Source organism: Phaseolus vulgaris, chromosome 7 (assembly GCF_051622355.1).
Source record: "Phaseolus vulgaris cultivar YP4 chromosome 7, ASM5162235v1, whole genome shotgun sequence".
Lineage (NCBI taxonomy): Eukaryota > Viridiplantae > Streptophyta > Magnoliopsida > Fabales > Fabaceae > Phaseolus > Phaseolus vulgaris.
In genome coordinates this window covers 3,080,111-3,098,185 of record NC_143504.1, presented here as the reverse complement: position 1 = coordinate 3,098,185, position 18,075 = coordinate 3,080,111, and the positions used below count along the sequence as shown (strand labels likewise).

Here is an 18,075-nt window from a genome sequence, read left to right as displayed (position 1 = left end):
GTATTTAAACTTTTTCAATAAATTTTCAGAAAATTAAAATATTTGAATAACTGATTTACCCCCACAAATTAATGAATTAATTCGTCAAATAGATTCACTTCAAAAGCCCACTGTTTCTTGTAAAATGGGCCTATTTTTTACAAATCAGCAGTGAAATTTCCAAGAGTGAAACTCTGTCCAATTGAATTCTAATCACTTTTATCAGTTTTTTCAAAGACTCGTGGAAGGTTTATAACTTTGATTGTGTCATTGTGTTACTTGCAATAGTTTAGTTAGGTAATGATTTCAAGCAATTAAAGTTACATTACCTTTGTTATGCATTTTAGGGTTTATAATTGATTTTTAGTTAAAACTACTGATTGGTTAATTCAGGATTGGATTAATGATCGAGTAGAAGACCAACATAATTTTTCATTGGATTCATTGTTATTCATTTAATTAATTCAATACTCGGATGATTTAATTATTATTGATTATTAAAATTGGACAATTGATTAATTGAACATTTTGATTGATATTTTTGAATAATTTAACATTTAGATTTTTTTAAAAAAATATCACTTTTCAAAAGATATCAAAAGTTATTAAAAAAAGGAAAATATTTCTTTGAAACTGCAAAAGTAGGTAAACGTAAAGTTTTAAACGTATATTTGGTAATAAATTATAGATATCTAAAAACAATAAATAAATATATAAATAAAACAAAACAATTAATATAATAATAAAAAAATATAAATACATAATATTAACATTATAAAAATATTAATTTCTGATGATCCGAACTCTGGAACTCTAGTGTAAACCCGACTCTGATGTTATTTGATGAAAAAAATGTACGAAAGAACACACCATCACAAATAACTGAATAAACAATTCAGAATTTAACGAGGTTTATGGAAAAAATTCTCGTTTTATCTCAATATTATGAGATTAATTTTTTATTTTTATAAATTTTAATTTGACCACAAACCTCTAAAAATTACATTTAAAATAAAAAGAAATTTAAAATTTAAAAAGTACAAGTCATTGTGTTCTACCTACCAATATGTAAATGTATATATACGCATCGTCCTCTTCCTTCATTCATTCCCTTTTATGTCACTGTGAAAAGAGCGTGATGTCGCAGAGCCAGCACAGTGCCCCACAGCAATCTCGACCCTCCGATGGACACGTGACAGCGAGAGTGATGAATTTGAATTCCGATAAGCTCTGCGTAAGCCCCAACCGAGATCACAACTCCGAAAACTATGAGGACCTTCAACTCGAGTTTAATCCTCACGTCTTCGGCTCACTGGAGCAGTATCTGCCTCCTCACATACTCAATCTCTCACGTGAGGTTAAGGTTCGGTATATGAGGAACATTCTGCTTCGCTATTTTCCTGAGAATGACCGCAATCGGGTGGGTGTCACTGTCACTATAACAATAATAATGCCCCACACGGGTACCCTTTTTGTTTTTTCAATCAAAATTTCATTTTTATTTTGTCCTTGATCAATAAAGTCTCGTTTGTTTGTGTTGCCTTGTTGGTGCCTGGCCTGCATTGATGTTTTTGTTTCAGAAAATTTTGTTTTTTTTTTCCTATTTGGAAATCGGGAGAGTAGGAATTTGAGTTGTGCTTTATTTTGGCTCGCTTGATTGTCAGCAAACAATTTGGATGATTCTGTACTTTTGACTGCTGAATGGCGATGCATGATTTGAAGATGCTGGTTTTACTGAAGCTTAACTTTCTATAGTGTAGAAGTCTAAATAATATGGATTTCTGTCCGGAGTTGTGTTAGAAGATGTCATGACACGTGTTATTTGATTTCTGGCATAACAAATTTTACTAGTTAGCCTAAAACGGTGATGATAAGTGAGCATGCTATTTGTTTATTTTGTGGATATGGAGTTATTCTTGGTATGGCGGAGGAGATGTGTTTCTTTTGTTTTTTCCTGGTATTTTGTTCTGATTGGTTTTATTGTTCACACTTTTTGAGTTTTTGTTATTTTATATTGGATTGAACAGATTCAAAAGCTGAGGGAGTACAGGCTAAAGATCATATTGAATTATCCAGTAAGTTTTCAACAGATATGAAATGGCAGTTTTGCTCATTTGTAAATTGAGTATTTTGATGGTTTCCTTTTATGATTCTTTCTGAAATCGTGGGAGATGGTGCTGATGGAATAATTTATCCTACACTTTTAACAGGAGACATATTTTATTTGGTACTTGTCTGTGAGAATTTTGAATGAGGACATGTTAGCATTAGAAAATTTTGAATTCTCCCTTCTGTATGTAGCATGATCTTCCAATGTTGCTCGATCTTACTGGTTATTCACTTTTTTTTACAGCCACTGCATAGGGAGATATATACTATGGATGCTGAGAACTTTTTCAGGCCATCATTTCTCAGAGCAATTAAAGAGAACACCGAAGCAAGTTTTAGAAGTATAATGGCTGAACCTAGTGCAGGAATTTATACATTTGAAATGCTTCAACCGCAATTTTGTAAAAAACTGATGTCTGAGGTATCACATTTCATTCCTTTCCTGTCCTTTTCATGCATATATAATTTTATCCATCCTATGTTAGTGTTTCGTGTTCTTATCAACTTCTGATTAATTAGGTTGATAATTTTGAAAGATGGGTTCGTGGTACCAAGCTCAGAATCATGCGCCCTAATGCAATGAGTAAACATGGTGTTGTTCTTGAAGATTTTGGTCTGGAAACCATGCTTGACAAATTTATGAGTGATTTCATACATCCGATATCACGAGGTTTTTGTTTATTTTTATTAATGAGAACAAATTGAAAAATGATGACTGAGATGAAGAAACTGATATAATGTCGTGGATGCACTTGTGCAATTTGAATGTTCTTTTTGTAGTTTTCTACAGTGAATTTGGTGGATCCTCGCTGGACTCTCACCACGGTTTTGTTGTTGAATATGGAATCAGTAAAGACGTAGAACTTGGTAGGTTTCTCCAACTTTGATCTCTGCTTTGTAGATGCAATCTGTAATAACTTTTTTGAACCTAAATGGAGTCTAATGTTTCAAGCATGTCTATGTATAGTTGTGTTATTTTACTCTAATCATACCCTTGATGGAATATGCGCTTATTTACCTATCTTACAGATTTTGATTCTTTTTTGACTATATAACTAAAGGATATGAAAACAAATGCTTTAGATTTTTCTGACTGTATCAAATATTTAATTTTGTTACATTGTTAGCCACAATGTCTTATATCCTTGTTTTGTCTAATAATTTTTTATGTAGTAATGAAGATACCTTATCTTTTTTGGGGGTGGGACTGAGGGGGTAAAATTATATATTCTTCTAATCTGAGAGCCTTTTAAGTGATAATTTATCATGAAACTCTATTCATACTTATTCGTTTTAATAAATATTTTATAATCCTCCTAATTCAAGAATGAAAACTTTAAACCCCCCTGCTAAATGACTGAAGTTTAGTGATAGGAACTGATTGTCAGGGACAGTTATGGAAATTTACTGAAGAAAATAATTTCTGGTAGTTCTATCAGGTATGTCAAGTTATTTTTGGTTTGTGGACTGAGTTCTCTCTGTAGGAGACTTTTGTCTCTGGGAAAACAAGTGCATTGCTGTATCTGTGTAATAGGATAGGATACTTTTTGTCTCTGGCAGCATGTATATGGCTGTAGTGTTCAATATTGTCTTTTATTGCTTCTATGAATTACTGTTCTATCAATTTGGTTTGACCTACCGGATCACAAGGAGGGAATTCTTGTGAGCAGAGGAAAGAAAGATGATGACATTTGTGATATTTAGACCTTTTGAATTGAAAGAGAAATTGGAAGGGCTGCAAGGTAGGGTTCAGCGTGACTAGAAATTGGCAAATTTTGAGAAATTTTGTTGGATGTGAGAAAATTAATGGGCAATCATGAAGAAGAAAAAAGTGTCAGATCATTAGCATAGAACCGGGGAGAGGATTAGGTTCAAGTTCAACCATTTTTAGACATAGATGAGTACTGTATGGCAGTTAAGAAAGTTGAACTGCCATCTTTCAATGGAGACGACCCTATTGGGTGGATTACAAGGAAAAGACTTAAGTTTATTTAGAATATTAGTGAAGATTAAATTAGCCCAGTTAAGCATGAGGGGTTCTATTATCCATTGGTTTAATCTATTGAGAGAAAATAGAAGATGGACTTACATGGGAGAAGTTGAAGCAGCAAATGGTGACACGGATTGGGGGGGCAATAGTATGAAAAACCTTTTCAAGAACTGACCTAGTTGTTGCAACAGGAAAGATCGATGGAAGAGTTTATAGTAGCATTTGAATTTCTCCATCACAAGTTGTTTGTAAGCTGCCTTAATTGGGATCAGTCCAAGCCCACTTTATTTGCCACCTCTTTGGAGGTTGGTTACCTTAATTGCAACCTCAAAGGTGGGGGTTAGATTTACATTAACCAGTGATATGACTAAAAATACAATTTATAGATGAGGTGGAAACCTTATCTTAAAAGTTGGTTTTATAGAGATAAGTTAGGTTCAAATCCAAATTAGGACAAGTTAATCAATTTACCTGAAGTACAATATTTGGGTTATTTTTTGGGTGGTTGCATCCTGAAAATAAGCTCTGGGTGCAAACTTTTCAACCTAAACAAGAATTTAAGCTAATGCACAGAATATAGAGGTAGAAACAAATGCATTTGTATTTGGACCAGGGAGTGCAGGTTGGCATGCGAGAATGGGATCTTCTTGTACAAAAAGTCGTTGCATGGTCCTCAAGGTGATATAGGATCAATTATTATTGTTACAAATGTGAGGATTGCAGCGTGGATTGGAACCCAAAATTGCTTCAGTTCAGGATCAAACCCAAATATCAATCAATCTGACCGAAACAAAGGAACTTCTTCATCTGTACCATTCTTGGGTAGAACAATAAAGTGTGAACAACAAAATTCAGCAGACATCAATAAAGGTGTGTGCCACTTAACATCCGAATTATTGATGGAAAAGAAAAAACAAGGGTTTATGCTTTAGGCATGGAGAAAAGTTTTATCCCTTACATCAATTTGCAGAGAAACAATTAAGATTGCTAATCTTGGGAGATAATGAAGCCCTAAATGAAGATGGAGAAGTAACTGTTATTGAAGTGGATATGGATAATGTGGAAAAACCAGTTTCCAACTTTCAGCTTGGGAGCAAGGCTGATTTTTTCAGCAAGCAGTAATGATAGGAACTAATCATCAAGACAATTATGGCAGTTATGTGTGGAAAATAACTGTCATTAGTTATGTAAAAGAGTATATATACATGATAGTAGGTTGTTTAAATAGGCGTGAAGTTATTCAGTTTATGGACAGAGAATACTCAGTAGGTTAGATTGTTCACTCTAACTGTCAATGATACTTTGGTTAATTTTGGCCTATCTTTAGTAAATTTAAACGTACCCTCTTGGTTGGTTAAGGGTTTAAATTTGAAAATAGTCTTTTTGCATATGCATACAACGACCCTCCCCTACACTTTGCATGGTAAGGAGTCTTCTGACACCCGAGAGTTTTAGTTGAACTAAAGAGCAATATTTTTGCAGGCTTACATGTGGATGACGCAGAAGTCTCCTTAAATATTTGCTTGGGAAAAGAATTTTCTGGCGGAGAAGTGTTCTTCCAGGGTGTTCGATGTGAAGAACATGTACTTTCAAATGCCCAACCAGGGGTATGATTACTACCTTGTTACTGTCATGGGAAATTGTACTTATGCTGAACAATTTATATTTAACTACATTGATCTCCAGCATGTAGCTAAATTCTGTTTTAAACTTAAAAGAAAGAACAACAATGCTCACCACAAGTTCATGTTTCATACCGAAATTCAACAGCATCACGAAAATATTAGAAACATGATATTGACAAAAGAGTATTACATTAGTTATTTGTATAGAAATTTCATGCAGACGTTTACTTTGTTAAATAAATAACACCAACATATCTTTGTAGGAGATCTTCAATTATTCCCATGTTCCAGGACACGCAGTTCTTCATCCTGGTCGTCAACGACATGGCGCAAGATCTACAACATCTGGGAATAGGATGAATCTAATCATCTGGTGTAGAAGGTGTTTACACTTTTTTTTACTACAAAAAATTAACATACCATGGCCCCTTTTCACTAAAGCAGCAAAATTCTTACACTTGTCCCCTTGTAACTTTGGATTGCAAATCATGAGCATAGTTCTTGTCAATTTACATTATGCATGAACCTTCATGTTGTTGTCACAGTTCGGCTTTCAGAGAGTTGAAGAAATATCAGAGAGATTTTCCTAGCTGGTGTGGAGAATGCAAACGCAAGAAGAAGGAGAGAGAGCGGCTATCGCTTATGGTCACACAACAGGTAACATATTGAACAACAAAGATTGATGTTAATGCTTTCATCTTCCATGAAACTAATTCCATGTCTTCATTCACATTGCAGGAATTACTGAAGAGGGAAATATAGTCGGCTTCGTGCACTTGCACATTGTATAGTTGATGAGCTTCTTTTTTGTTTCTAGATTCTGGATTTATTTTACGAAATGAAACATTTTATTTGAAAGTTATAGGCATTCGTTTCACAGTGTAAAATAGTGTTTTTTTATTTGCTAATGATAATAAGGAACTAAAGTTCCTAATTTTTTTTCCTTTTGGTTTCTCGTTTGGGGTATTGCCTCTTAACTCTAATCAGGCTATGTCTTCCTCCACCTCCCTATGACACTTCCATAAATATGAAAGTTTCCATTTTTATCATTTTTTACTTTTGAATTATACTTTTTTTGGTTTTGAATTGCCCAATCTAAAAGCCATTTAATTTGTGTAAACCAGAAGCCAAAAAATGACTTTTGATCCAAAAGTCAGCAATAATTTTTAGATATTGCAATTCAAAAGTTTTTTTAAGAAAAAATTGACTTTTGGATTGTGTAATTTTGAAGTTAAAAATGACTTTACACTTCCATAAATATGAAAGTTTCCATTATGTCATTCTTGATTGGGCAATGCAAAAGTCAATTTTGACTTCCGAATTAAAAGTATTTTTAGCTCTTAAATTGTACAACATGAAAGTCATTTAGATTGTGTAGACGAAGATTTAATTGTACAATCTAAGTCAATACATGGAACAAAATAAAAAAATTGATTTGTTTATTTTTTATTTATTTTTAGATTATTCCACGGTAACTTTTCTTCCTTTTAACTTTACTATTCAAAATTAATCCTTATTGTAAAATAAATTTGTGCGATGAGGCGGAATTGTAAAAGAAATTTGTGTGATGAGGCGGAATTATAAAAGAAAATCTATTGGAAAACAAATTATTGTGGTTTAACAATCGCCAAATTCTTTTTTTTTTTGGTAGTTTAAACTATGAATAAGGTTTAATTCCACTTTTTTTTATATATAAGAAGCATTAGTATTACACAAGCTAGTTTGTACCAAACTTTCATGTTAAGTTTGATAGCCTAAGTTGGTTAAAATTTCTCCTAACAAGCTAATTAACTCATATATATATATATATATATACACACACTATATTTATCTTACTTCTATGTATGAAATTAGTTTATTTATGTCATTTAAAAAATGAGCTGATTATGTTTTTCTGAACAAAAAGAGGAAGTATTATACATACAAATTTTTCGTATCTCATTTAAAATATACAAAATAGAGTTTTCCATCATATATTAAACCAAGACTTCGGTCTGGCAGCAATAATGATGTTGTTAAGGTGAATGAGTAACATTTTGCAAATTTCTTCAATTTTGGCATACCACCAATTAATAAATACAAAAAAAATCATAAACAGAATTGGATATTTGTTGTACAAAAAATAATTTATTAAATTAAAATAATAAAAGCAAACATATTTGACTTTTATTTCTCATGTAATTATTTTCTGTAGCACTTATACTGTCATGCATGCAGTGGTGTGAAATATATATAGTCAAAGACTAAACTAAACACAGCTGTAGCAATGATTTGTGTGGAATTAATGTGTATAATAACTGATTCGTTATTTCTGTTAGTGTTAGTTATTATTGTTAGGATCATGTTTATGTTAGTTAGCTTCTTCATTCACTCCTTTATATACAGTTAGATCCTCCAAATCTTCACTGTAACACGCACTCAAAGCAATTCTGCACTGCTTTTTCTGGTAAAATTTCCATTTTCTCTTTCTTTATCATCTTTTTCTTTATTAACTCTCCCTTCTTCCCATTGAAGTTTAACAAGAACGTTGGCGTCTATACCTTCCCTTCTTCTAAAAGTTTCCGAAGAAAATGGCTTCCGAAGAAGAAGACACTTACGTAAGAAACATACCTTGTTTTGTTCATAGCACGTTATTCTTAGTACGACAGTGGATATGTGTTTCTTTTAATTTTTTATTTTGCCTTTGGTTTGGTTTTGTGATTCAATCTTTTAAGCTTTTGTTATTCTACGTTGGATAGAACAGCTTCGAAGACAGGCACGCTACAGGCTACAGTTGATGGTGAATTATCCAGTAAGTTCTTAACATTGAAAACAACACTTTTATTCATTTGTAAATCGAACATCTTCTTTAAGGTTTCATTTTAACATTAGAATTTTCTAAATGTAGCATTTATGTTCCAATCCTGTTCGATCTTAACGAGTTATTCACTTTTATTTGTAGCGTCTGAATTGGGATATATATGATATGAATGCCGAGAAATTTTTCACACCATCATTTCTGTGTGCAATTGAAGAAAATACAGAAGAAGGTTTTAGAAATATAATGGAGGAGCCTTGTCCAGGAATTTTCACATTTGATATGCTTCGTCCAAAATTTTGTGAAAAGCTGATACGTGAGGTATTACATATTTCGTTACTTTCCCTCTCAATTATGTATTATGTTATGCTATTATTAATTTCTGATTATTGCTTAGGTGGATAACTTTTTAAGATGGACCGATGATTTCAAAATCAAAATCATGCGACCTAATGAATTGCATGAACATGGAGCTGTTCTTCACGATCTTGGTATGGAACCCATGCTTCAAAGATTTAGGAAAGAATACATAGAGCCTATAACTCGAGGTAATTTTGTATTGTTCTTAGTGATTATGAATTAGAAAACTATGAGTGAGATGAGACTGAGATAGGTGTAATTTGAATTATTTTTTGATAGTTTTCTACGGTGAATTTGGTGGATCCGCGGTGGACTCTCACTATGCTTTTGTTGTTGATCATGGACTCGCTAGGGATGGAGAAGTTGGTCAGTTTCTGAAACATAGGTCACTGCTTGCTTGGAATCTGTAACAAGTATTTTTTGTTAATCTTGTTTAATCATTATTCTCTTTGTGGATGTTTTTGTTGTGATCTAATGAAGAAACGAGGTTTGCATGGTTTTGTTGAAATGTAATGAAGAATATTGTTGCAGACTTGCATGTGGATGACGCACATTTGGCCTTGAATATTTGCTTGGGGTATGACTTTTCTGGGGGAGAACTGTTCTTTCGGGGTGTTCGATGTGATAACCATATAACTACAGGGTGCCAACCAGAGGTATGTTTCTTTCCTATATCTTATGTTTGTTTACTGATATTTATATTTAACATAGTGTTACTGTGTGTAGGAGATGTTGGATTATTGCCATGTTCCAGGACGAGCAATTCTTCATACTGGTCGGCACCGGCACGGCGCAACAGCGACAACATCTGGGAGACGGCTGAATTTAATATTCTGGTTGAAAAGGTTGTTTGACAGTTTTTTCTGGTGTTGAGAAGGAAAGTGTTTGTTTGACAGTTGCATGTTGTTGTGATGCAGTTCGCGTCTTGCAAAGTGGAGGCGTTACCAGAATGATTGTAGCAGCTGGTGTGAAGAATGCATGCGCAAGAAAAAAGATGAGGCCTCGTAACCATGCACACTTGATTTGATGCATTCATCTTTGAGCTCTGAGCTCTGTAATCTTTCTCTGAAAGTAACTCTGCAACTAGAAAACATTGTTTTTTGTGCTTCTTTCTTGAAGCTTCTCTCAATCCATTCCACTTCTACTGCAAAATATTCGCATTTTAGCATTGGTTAAATGTGTGTATTAACGTTTGAAAACTAAACAATTGTGTTTAACGTTTAGGGTTTAAACACTGCTTTTAGAAAAACAGACCAGGTGCAGCTGAAGTTGAAATATTAGTAGAAGATAACAATAGCAAAGTGATGAACAAAAATAAAAATAAAAAAACACTTCTGACTTTGAGTAATCTTATTCATCGATATTTTTCCTCAAAGGTTGATGGTGATAAACTAAATAGTTTAGAGATAGAGTCCAAATAGACTATATATTTTTTTAAAACTTTTGTGAATAAAGTTAACAAAATATAAATTAGTATCTTAAGGTTGTGTAGGTCTTTTTATAAAAAAAATCAATTAATTAATAAAATTCAAAAGATTTACTTCGAATTACACAGAAGTTTCAATTTTTTTATAAAATTGTAGGCAAACATCTGATATTTTTATAAATAATGTTACATGTGGTTCTTTTTACATATAAAAATGTTAAAAGTGTTACGGTTTACTCTCTCTGATTTGGGAGACTATTGTAATAAAAAAAATAATTTGAGAAAATCTTAAGAGGTATAATAAATAAAAATTTAAGAAAAAGAGACAATTTAAAGATGGCAGCACTTTATGATAGATATTTATGAGAAATTAAGGCAGGATAAGTAAAATGATGAAAATAATTTATTAGAGAAAAAAATGAAATTATTTGATAGTAAAAAAATAAAATGGGAACTTTCACGCAAATTTAGAGTGTGAAAAAAAAATACTATAAAGAGGAAAACTCATCTTCATTGTGTGAAATAGAAGAAAGATTATAATATATTCTAAGAAGATTTATGAATGATCTTAACCAAATAATTCAACATATAATTGAGTTTTTTAATTATAGAACCTTGGATGAATTTGTAAATCTACAAAAGTGAAAATACAAATTAAAAGGAGAAGTTTCGACGAAAGATACACCTCTCACGGCTCTTCATGGAGAGACCAACAAAAAATATGATAAACTTTAAAAGATTAAAATAAATATCCTTAGTGGTCTTTATTTTTTAATTCTGTGAAAAGATATAATCCCTTGTCTTCTTCGTCGCAACCCAAATTTCAAGAAAAATCGAGAGAAAAAATATTTTAAAATTTTATATTTTGGACACATTGGATTTAAATGTTAAAAGAAAAAAAATATGATGTTAAAAGACAATAAAAGAAGTATGCATGAAAGTTTTCCATCATCTTAGTATTCTTTTAAGTGAAGGTATATCTCAAATAATGAAGAATGTGAGTTGAATAGGATGTAATAATAATTAGACATATATTTCACAATATTATTAAGTTTTGATACGGAAGATGAATGAACATGGACCCTTTAAACCAATGTTTTTGTGCCTACTTAATATTTTAAGATTGTTCTGGAGTGTCCTAGTTCCACGACTAATGGATTTCCATGATTACACTTTGGTGAAGCTTCTTAGAAAGTGTCGTCACATTCTTATACCTATTTACATCTTTTTCATTTAATATTATCCAATCTAATGCCAACTCACTACTTTCCCACCCTACCTTGAAAGCAACCATTTCTTCCTTTCCTTCTCCTTCTCATTGCTAATTGCTTTCTCTACTTATTATCAAACTTGTATGCATTCACTAGTTTTGGGATATTAACATAGAAATGCATGCAAGTTATAACTACATTAATCTTTCATTGTAATTTTTTTTTAAAATAAAGTGACTTAAATAATATTAACATGTTAAAAAATTAAAATATATTAAGAAGTAAACTTTAAATCAGCTTAATTTTATAAAATTAACTTGAAATTTAAAGTTTAGAATTTAAATTTAAGATTTAGTTAATGTAGGATTTATGAAAGGTAAGTTTAAAAAGTTATTGAATATTATATATTCTTACCTTCCTCCATTTGGGAGTGTTTGCCATTAAAGAGTAGAATGTGATTTTGAGTTCTTCTAAACACTTTTTTTTTTAGTCGCGAGGACCAACCAATATATATCCAAAGCAAAGAGCATGTCACGGTCAAGCACAAAACAAATAATAATAATAATATTAAAGAAACTTTGATAGGTATGGTTGTTGTACCTAAACTAGATTTTCCATTTCAAAATTCATACACTACCAAGATATTTTGGGAGCCACGCCTTACCATTTTTATCATCGGAACAACTTTTTCCTTCAACCATTCAAATGTGTTTTCTTAGCCTTGAAGACTGCAAAAAGTTATTTTAACAGGCTAATACATTTTTCTTAACTCGTTTTTTTTCTATCTAATTTTTGCAACTTATCATAGTTTCTTAATGGTGCATTCAACGTATGATATGCCATGTATTTTTCATTTTTTGTTAACAAACGCCATAGCATTGCCATCTCCAATTTGGTATTATGCAGGGTCCTACAAGATCCTACAACATTGTTAAGGCTGCAAATACATGTTATTATAACTATTCCAAGACCGAGTATACCCTATTGAGGTGCTCACATACTCTTTTTCAATCTAACTGTCTTTCTTGAAAGTTCGAGAGGGTGGGGGTATCTGCAAGGATACTTCAACGCTCAAATTAGATTATGTAAATTTAATTGGTCAGTTAAAAGTTCAAACAACCATTACCTTTCACTATGAGGATCCCTCCTATTTATACTAGTCTGGTGGGTCAGGAGGATTAAGGTAATCCCAATAAATATTTACCTATGTTTCATAATCCTTAATTAGGATTAATGCTCGAAACCTGTGATTTGATGTGACTATTGTTTTCAGTCGAAAGACTGTTAGACTGTTTGTGATACTCGAACTTCTGATTTGTGGTAAAATAACATGTTTATTCATTTAAAAAAAATACTATACAAGTTTAAGTTGCTTTCGATCTAAAGGCCAAATATTCAATAAATATGTGAAATTTTTTATTTACAAATAATATTTAAAATATAAGAATAAGAGTTATATTTTATCTTCTTTATCAAGTTCTTATACTTAGGAAGACAAAGAATTTGAATTCAAATGAAATTTGGACTGTTCTAAACTTTAAAAAAAAAAAAAACTATGATGTTATATTCATGTAGAAGCCTGGTTTAGTGATTGAAATTAATAATTGGTGTATTTGTTGGGACAGCCATATTAGATGGGACGTGTCTGGTACAAGATAAGCCTATCAAAGTTATCCCTTTCCTTCTCACCACTCAAAACTTCTAAATCTCTTTCCATTCAATCTTTACATCTACACTTCTCACCTTGTTAATATTAAGTTAGATCTTAATTTTTAAATTTTTCCAATTAACGTTAATTACGCATTTTGAGACTCACTAAATACAGATAAGTCTAAATAAGTAAATTAATTATTTTGTTTGATAGTAACATGTTCATGCTATCCTAGTTAAAATTGAGCATGGTAAGCGTTGTAACAAATATAATCTCCATTTTTTCATTTATTTGATACTAATGTGCTCATAGTGATCACGGTCATTACAATATTTTATTCAAGTGTAAAGTTAATTAAAATAATAATTAAAAATAGTTACAACTGAATAGACTAGTTGTTACATGATTCAAACATCACACTATACAATAACTAGAACATAGATAGAAACAAATATAACAAAGAACTCAAATTCCATTGTTGTGATATTGAAAGCGCTTTTGTATAGACATTTTGACCTTTAATAAGGATAAGATCACAAAGAGAATATTTTTACTCAAGCCATTAACATTAGGAATTTAAGTCTACATTTGAGTCTTATATGAATTGAAAATGAAAAAAAAATAACAATAAATGAGGAGATGACCTATAAAGTGGTTGAAGGTGATGTTATAATCTCTTATGAGTTTGTTCATGATTTATTGGTATTAAATTTTTCTAGTGTTTCTCTCTTTGAAAAATATCAATAGTGGTATCATAGTAGATATATTTTCTTGATGACCAACTCAAACATGATTAAAAGTAGTGTTTTGATCTCTTATAGGAGTTTATTGATGATTCATTAGAATTACATATCTCAAAATCACCTTTTACCAACAAATTAACAATATATAATCATAAATTCATGTGAGGTTTTTTTTCAATATAAATACTATAGGCTCAAATTGCACACATTTTATTAAATTTCTTTAGCGAAATTATAACACTTAACCTATTCCTATTAGTCAAGTTCTTTTCCCTTTTTTTTTTGTCTCAAAAACATGAAATAAGGTATGTTAAAAGAATCGATAACAACTCACATTCTTATTTTTAGAATATCATCCTCAACATAAAATACTCAATATATAAGAAACAAAACAAAACAAACTCATAAACAACAAGTGATGATTTACACTTTTTAGAGTCAAATTTAAACATTTTCCAAACAATTTTCTTAAATATGGTGCAATTCATTTTATTGTCTATCTTATATCATTCCCAAAAATGAAAAGGTACCTATCAGATAACCCTCCCTTCACACATATCCTTCTCCGTAACACACTTATTCTTCTCTCTCTAGACACACTATACAACTATACAAATGTTGTCAAATAATTCTCCAAACACTCTTCTTTCACCATGAATTCTCTTGTTTGTGTTGTCATGTGCTTCAACTTCTTTTAACAACATGGTCTTCGTATCAATCCAATCATAATATGTCATCCAAATTTTGTGCACTATTATAACATATTCTAGGATAAATATATAAAAAAGGACAGTTTAAGTATGAGTTAAAGGAATAATATTTCATTTTTGCAACCCTAGATGGTAGTTTATTATACTAACCACTTGCCATTAGTTGAACTTAACCTTATGTGGTATTTTCTCCTATCAAATTGCTTTGTAAAGGTTACTTATTTAAATTATCACCATATTATCTTGTAAAACAAAATATTCAGTTTTAACAGAGTATTTATTATCATGTTCTCCCTTCCATTATCACTTATCATCTACACCTTCTTTAACCACTACCATATTCATCTCCTTTTTCAACTTCTATAATGTCTTTACTTTCCATACAAACATTTTTATTCTCCATCAAAATATTGCTAACCAACTCATCTTTTTGTTTTGAAACCATAAACAACTTGCTATAAATTATTTTTAATGGTTTTTGTTGACTCGCTAACCATAAATTTGAACAACTTAATATTGTTTCATCCATTTACCTACCTTTACTAAGTTGTTGTGAAATCGAGATTTTATGTTTTTATTCCTACTCACTTTCATTATGTATCTCTACCAAATAGATCATTATTGTCCTTCATCATTATTATTTTTTTCCTAGTCTCTATACTTCGATTTCAACATCCTACATAACAAAATGTCATCATTCTCATATATATACCATAGCCATTTTTCCAATAAATCCTCATTAAATAAATTTATATTTTTTATCTCCAAACCTCCATCCTCCCTTAGTTTACATGCATTCTCTCACTTTTCCAATGAATCTTTCTTTTATACAACCTTCTTTATAAAATGGTATATAATGCACACATTTTATTAGCAAATGAAAAAGTCTTCATCTTCTACACCTTCAACTTCTCAACCAATTTTTGCAGTGTTGTTACCCCTATTAGTAGCCCCAAATATATGAAAGGAAATGCTAGCAAGTCACTTTTGAAACTTCCTTCTCAAAGTCTCAAATATACTTTTGTAATAATTTATCTTTAGTCCCTATGTCAACTCAAAACATTTTAAAATTGTTTGAATTGCTTTAACATTCTTTATAGTAGTCTCCAAAAAATAATGTATCATCTCCAAATTGAACCATGATTACCTCTTCCTCTAAGCTCCTATTTTCTAACCATCAATTTTTATTTTTATTTATTTCTCATTAGACCGTTTAACCCATCTCCTACATTTATAAACATGAGAGTAGTAAATTATTATCCTATTAATTCTATTTTTTGTTTTGGTTAGTTATGGATTTGAGTAAAAATGACATCCACAGTGGAGGATGATTATTAACTAACACAAAAAAAAATTAATCAACTTAACTACATACCATGAAAGAGAAAGAGTACTTGGTTCTGCACTTGGTAAAAACATTAATATACTAGTGGAATAAGTTTGAGCTTAACAATAATTAAAGTTGACTAATAATAATAGTGTTCATCTACAACAATTCTATGAATCAGACCCATTTAGAAATGTAGAAATAAGAGTAGAGTTTCGAAGTAATAAAGATTCATTTAACAACATTTACTATTACTACTTGTATTATATAATAATTTCTCAGAAGCTAATTATATTATTGACGTTAAAATGAAAAATTGAAATTTTCACTCTGGTATAAAATATTTGTATAAAAAGTAATTAATAATAAATTAAAAAATAAACATAACAGTTGTGTTAACACAACGATCATTCATTCTCATTGCTCCAAACATGAGGTTGCTTAGCGTCTGTGGCCCACACTTTGTTTGGAGCCACTAAAAGTGTGGTCGGTAGATACGCGGATCTCATTGGACGGCGTGGATTGGATTCTGGCCAGTTATGTTTTTATTAATCTAATTTAATTTAACTCAATTATGTTAAAGATACCTTTAACAATTTAAAAATACAAAATAATGTGAATGTCTTCTCTAAGACCATCTCAAACTGGAGATGATTATTGAGATAGATTCTTCACTAAAATACCAATTATATAAAAACATACTTTTATTTGAGGTCATACCATAAATTGCTGCTTATGTCTCATTCAATAACAAATTTTCATAATTACTTTATTAAAAAATTATTCATCAATATATATAAATAATTGATGAATCTCGATTACTAATAGACCCCATTCACATTATTATAAAATAAAAAGAATCATAAATACAATTTAATTAAAAGAACACAAAATAAGGTTAATGTCCTATAATTATGGTAAAATGATTATAAATAATTTTATTTTTATTTTTATATACATTAAAAGTTAATATTTTTTATATGTAATAAAAAAATAAATAAATGTGAACTACTTCAGAGATGTTCCTGCCTTTGTATAAAATAAAATACCTAAAACACTTCATTTCAACATTCACAATGTTGAACGTTAGAATTACAAAATACCTACTCAACCCAAAAATAAACCCCCTAAACACATACATCTGAAAAATTAACCATGAGTTTGATAAAACACTCACACCCTCTTTTTCATTTACAAACAAACTCATGATCTTAATATACAAAATTTAATCTAATCATTTTGTTACTTGAAGATGTTTCTTCACTTAAAACTTATTATTGTACATTATTAATTTCTTAGAACTAAGACATTATCTTTATAGAAATATTTAGATAATTTCTTCTATTAAAATTTATATATATGCATATACATTCATGTTTTTCAAGATTGTTTTATGCATCAAGTTATTTTTTCTTAAATAAATTTAACATCTAGTTTGTCAAGTATGTCAATCTATTTCTTTCTATTGACTTTACAGTTTTTCATCGTAATTATTATTTTTATTTCTTTTAGACTTACTAGTTTTACCCTATCTATTAAATATATTCTTTTTCTACAAAGTTCAAAATAACACTAGTTATTCTCTTGTCATATATATATATATATATATATATATATATATATATATATATATATATATATATATATATATATATATATATATATATATATATATATATATATTCCTCCGCTTCACTCTTGATTTGTTTAAACATACCTTCATCATAAGCTACAATTGAAAACCATAAAATAAAAATATTTTAATTATTTTTATTTGATTTATTTAGATTTAGGGTTTAAGGTTAATTAATAACATACCTTCAGCTGCAACTGAAAACCATATGATTTATTTATTTATTTATTAAAAACTCAATAGTATAAAATTGATGAAAAATTTAGAAGAAAAATAATAATAAATTATTTATTTTGTGTCATTTAATTTTCATCATTATGCACTTATTTCAATGTTATGTAATTGACACTATTATTTTAATTAAAATAAATTAGTAATTATCAACTATTCAATTAATTATCTTTTCAAAAGAAATAACTTTCAATTAATATATATTAATAAATATTATTATGTATTATACATAAAGACAAAATAAAATATTATAAAATATTGAGTTATTTGAAGTTCCTTTAAA

General features: G+C 30.0%; 2 protein-coding genes across 3 annotated transcripts; both read left to right on the top strand.

Moving 5' to 3' along the window:
• Positions 1–1,065: 1,065 nt before the first annotated feature.
• LOC137828798 (2-oxoglutarate and iron-dependent oxygenase domain-containing protein CP2) lies at positions 1,066–6,646 on the top strand. Of its 2 annotated transcripts, XM_068635500.2 has the most exons (9): positions 1,068–1,399; positions 2,007–2,054; positions 2,333–2,509; positions 2,608–2,758; positions 2,869–2,955; positions 5,561–5,685; positions 5,967–6,085; positions 6,249–6,360; positions 6,442–6,646. In XM_068635500.2, exons 1-9 carry the CDS (start codon positions 1,118–1,120, stop codon positions 6,463–6,465), a joined length of 1,125 nt encoding a protein of 374 aa, XP_068491601.1. In that variant the 5' UTR covers positions 1,068–1,117; the 3' UTR covers positions 6,466–6,646. The 2 variants fall into 2 exon arrangements, with proteins under 2 accessions (XP_068491604.1, XP_068491601.1); XM_068635503.2 differs by lacking the exon at positions 2,007–2,054 and having other exon boundaries at positions 1,066–1,399.
• Positions 6,647–8,448: 1,802 nt separating this feature from the next.
• Positions 8,449–9,978, top strand: LOC137827964 (2-oxoglutarate and iron-dependent oxygenase domain-containing protein CP2-like). The gene is made up of 6 exons (XM_090304306.1): positions 8,449–8,494; positions 8,645–8,821; positions 8,898–9,048; positions 9,140–9,226; positions 9,392–9,516; positions 9,587–9,978. The coding sequence occupies exons 1-6, from the start codon at positions 8,480–8,482 to the stop codon at positions 9,731–9,733; spliced, it is 702 nt and encodes a 233-aa protein (XP_090160432.1). The 5' UTR covers positions 8,449–8,479; the 3' UTR covers positions 9,734–9,978.
• The last annotated feature ends 8,097 nt before the right edge of the window (positions 9,979–18,075 follow it).